Source organism: Sitophilus oryzae, unplaced genomic scaffold, assembly GCF_002938485.1.
Source record: "Sitophilus oryzae breed Bouriz unplaced genomic scaffold, Soryzae_2.0 scaffold_1815_pilon_pilon, whole genome shotgun sequence".
Lineage (NCBI taxonomy): Eukaryota > Metazoa > Arthropoda > Insecta > Coleoptera > Curculionidae > Sitophilus > Sitophilus oryzae.
The window spans coordinates 1-3,419 of NW_022146519.1; the positions used below are offsets into that span (position 1 = coordinate 1).

The 3,419-nt window shown below is 35.6% G+C and overlaps 1 protein-coding gene across 1 annotated transcript; it reads left to right on the forward strand.

The window, feature by feature from the left end:
• Positions 1 to 414: 414 nt before the first annotated feature.
• Positions 415 to 2,371, forward strand: LOC115883126 (trypsin-like). Its single transcript, XM_030901436.1, has 4 exons — positions 415 to 784; positions 844 to 1,099; positions 1,508 to 1,879; positions 2,314 to 2,371. The coding sequence occupies exons 1-3, from the start codon at positions 484 to 486 to the stop codon at positions 1,875 to 1,877; spliced, it is 927 nt and encodes a 308-aa protein (XP_030757296.1). The 5' UTR covers positions 415 to 483; the 3' UTR covers positions 1,878 to 1,879; positions 2,314 to 2,371.
• The last annotated feature ends 1,048 nt before the right edge of the window (positions 2,372 to 3,419 follow it).

The following is a 3,419-nucleotide window of genomic DNA, read 5'->3' on the forward strand; positions in this document are numbered from 1 at the left end:
GAAAAAAAGCTGTCAAAGACAGCTGAGGAATGACAATCGATGACATTTTTGACGTGGTCAAGCCCTAAACATCATTTACTTGGTGCGTACGCTTCTTTCATTTTTAATGGCGCTTACTGCCAGATGGCCTTAAGAAAGTTGTAGGTAATTTATTTATGTATTAAGTAAATTTTTAAATAGTGTAGTTTATAATTCGGGAATTTTTTTTTGGAAATAGATTTGTGTCTGGAAACTTTCTATTCTTTTTTATTTTTTTTTACAATTAGTGTTAATTGTCATTCTCTAGCCGTCTTTGACGCCGGTTTTTCGATCATATGGTACAATTTACTCATTATCCCCACAGAAATAAAAACCAATAATTTATCGTGCATGATTTTGAAATGACATATCTGGAAATATGTTTTAAAACACGCATCTAGTTAGAGTTCATCAAACTCCAATTATTTCGAAAGAAAAAACAGAAAGTATTACCTGCCGCAATATATGGACAGTTTACATTTTGTGTCACCTCAGCCCTACACGATGGGTGACGGAATATCTGCAGTAGCGTGTTTCTCTATGACAACATTGCTAGTTGTGTCTTTGGCAAATCTAATTTTGCTAGTCTTCATGATTATGGAATCCAGAAAAAGGTGCGGTGAAGACTTTAATGACAGAATCTTTAAATCCAGCGCTTTGCAAAGCAAATTCTCCTCATTGGTTGACGCAAAGAACCGCAGGGAAACTCCTAAATTCATGGCAGCGCTGGTACTATTGAAATCTGGTACCATGGTGCTTATTTGTGGTGAGAAAAACATATTTTTTAATTTTTTATTCTATACATTAATAAACTGAATACTTCAGGTACAGTAATAATCAGTAGATTCTGGGTTTTAACGTCAGCAAGGTGTTGCGAGACAGTCAAGGTTTATTCGTTTGAACGATTAAAAATTGTCAGTAATGCTGATAATTGGAAGAAAGGAAAATCTCACTCCGTAGAGAATTTGATGCGCCATGGGAATTTCAGTTTGAAAAGTTTCTCGCATGACGTTTGTCTCATTAAAGTTGGATCGCCATTTAAAGAGATTTATGAAACTCCAGGAACTCTAGCCAGTTTTAGGTAATAATACATAAACTTCTTTGGTTTCCAAACCATACAGATTGTTGTAAACAAAAGGTGACATCGAATTTGACAATGACAAAATCACATATTTGCTGGTATTTTAATTGTAGTTTTCTCCGGGCCGTACTATATTTTTTTGGTAATTTGAAGGTAAATTTTTGAAAATGACATTTAAATGCCTATTCCAAATTAAATGAAATTCTAGACGAGAGTACAACTTTATCGCCTCTTCAAATAAGTGTAATACAACTTTTGCAAAAAATTATCTGGGGAGATAATATTTGATCTTTTCAAAATTTACATGGGATCTCCTAAGTCCCGTGTTCCGATGCAACACACGATATAAAGTTATAACCGAATTCTTTATACAATGGCATTTTTTTATTACGCCTTACTTATTTACAGATATGCATATCTTCAGGATACCTCAGCGACCACAATAGGTTGGATGACAGGAAAAACTCAAACAAGCAACAGATTATATTTCACCAATGTGAACTTGATTTCATTCCATCGTTGTCAAACTTTGATTAAAGATGAGAGAGTCGATGAATCAATGATTTGCGCTTACAATCTGGAAAATATCAACTGCAACTTCGATTCTGGCGGTTCGTTGGTCCAGAACAACGTAATCATTGGAATGGCATCATTCGAATCCCATTGTAGCAATAGAAACAGTCCTAGAGTGTTCACTAGAATTTCGTATTTTCAAAAATGGATACAATTGGTTGAAAATCAGAATGGTGTAAAAATTTATGCAAACTTTAAACCATAAATGTTAGTAGTTAATATTTCATATTTTACACTTTACACACTCATACCTATATATGTATAAGACTAATACATTTACTTTGCTGTATATAAAATTACAGATATTTTCATATATGAGATATACAGGGTGGGCCACTGAAAACTTACAGTGGCTATAATTTTTAAACCAAAAAAGATATCAAAAAAATAAAAAATACCGTTTCTATAATATCGAGGGGGAATAAATATGACGTATTTTTTGAACTACCCCGACCTACCCCTTTAGGCGGCACCCCTACTCACTTGAAAATCTCAAATGACAACACCACACTTGTGGCGCCTTTTTGGAAAGCCCATGAAAAATGCTAAACGATGATCATAAAGTTTTTAGGGTGAAATTGAAAAACTACCCCTTACACGGAACATTAGGTGGACATTAATGAAAAAAGTGATTTTTTCAGCATAAGTTACAAATTGGGACCCAGCTAAATGAGGCAAATTAGGTATTTTTCAAACCACCCCACCCACACCTAGGTGCCACCCCTCACTTCTAATCTCAAGATAGCGATACCTCTCTTGTGACACTTCTTTGGAAAGCTAATTGAAATTGCTAAACGATGGTCATACAGACTTCAACTTAATTACTGGTAAGTAGTGATAAGAAATGTAGGTGTGACAATTTGAAAGAAATTTAAAATGATAATTTATTTTAACAATTGCTCAAAATGACAGCCGTTTTATTCCATACAAAAATACAAACGATTTTCAAAATCTTCTCTCACTTTTTGGAAAGTCTCTCTCGGAATATTTCGACATGCTTCAGATATCCTCTGCCGCAATTCTTGCAACGACCTGGTTTTGTCTTGTAGACTATGGATTTAGTGTAACCCCACAAGAAAACGTCTAAAGGAGTGGGATCAGGTGACCTTGGCGGCCACTCGATTGGACCCCTTCTGCCAATCCATTGCCTTGGATAATATCTATCCAACCATCGCCTTGTGACAATAGAATAATGCGGTGGGGCTCCATCTTGCTGAAAGTGTATAAGGTCTTCATTAAGAGTTAAATTTCCTTCCAAATCTCTTTGATTTTCAACCTCATTTACTATGGCTGGCTCTATCAAAATGTTCAGCATTTCCACATAAGCATCACCAGTCAAATTTCCGTCGATGAAAAATGGACCTATAATTTTATCGCCTAGTATTCCGAACCAAACATTGAGCTTTTGGGGATGTTGGGTGTGTCTTTCAACAACAATATGCGGATTTTCATCGCTCCAGTATCTGCAGTTCTGCTTATTCACATTTCTGTTTAAAAAAAATGAGCACTCTCATTAAAACAAATATTTTTAGCGAGTGAAGGTTCCCTTCGAATTTCCTCCGTCATTAGTTCACAGAACTGAATCCTGCTTCTATCTGGATCGTCGTCGCCAAGTTCCTGCAGAATCTTCATTTTGTAGGGATGGAATTTGTGCATTTTCAATACTCTTCTGATAGATATTCGAGGTATACCTGTGATTGATACCATCTGGCGTGTTGATGCTTCTGGATTGACCGATACCTGACCA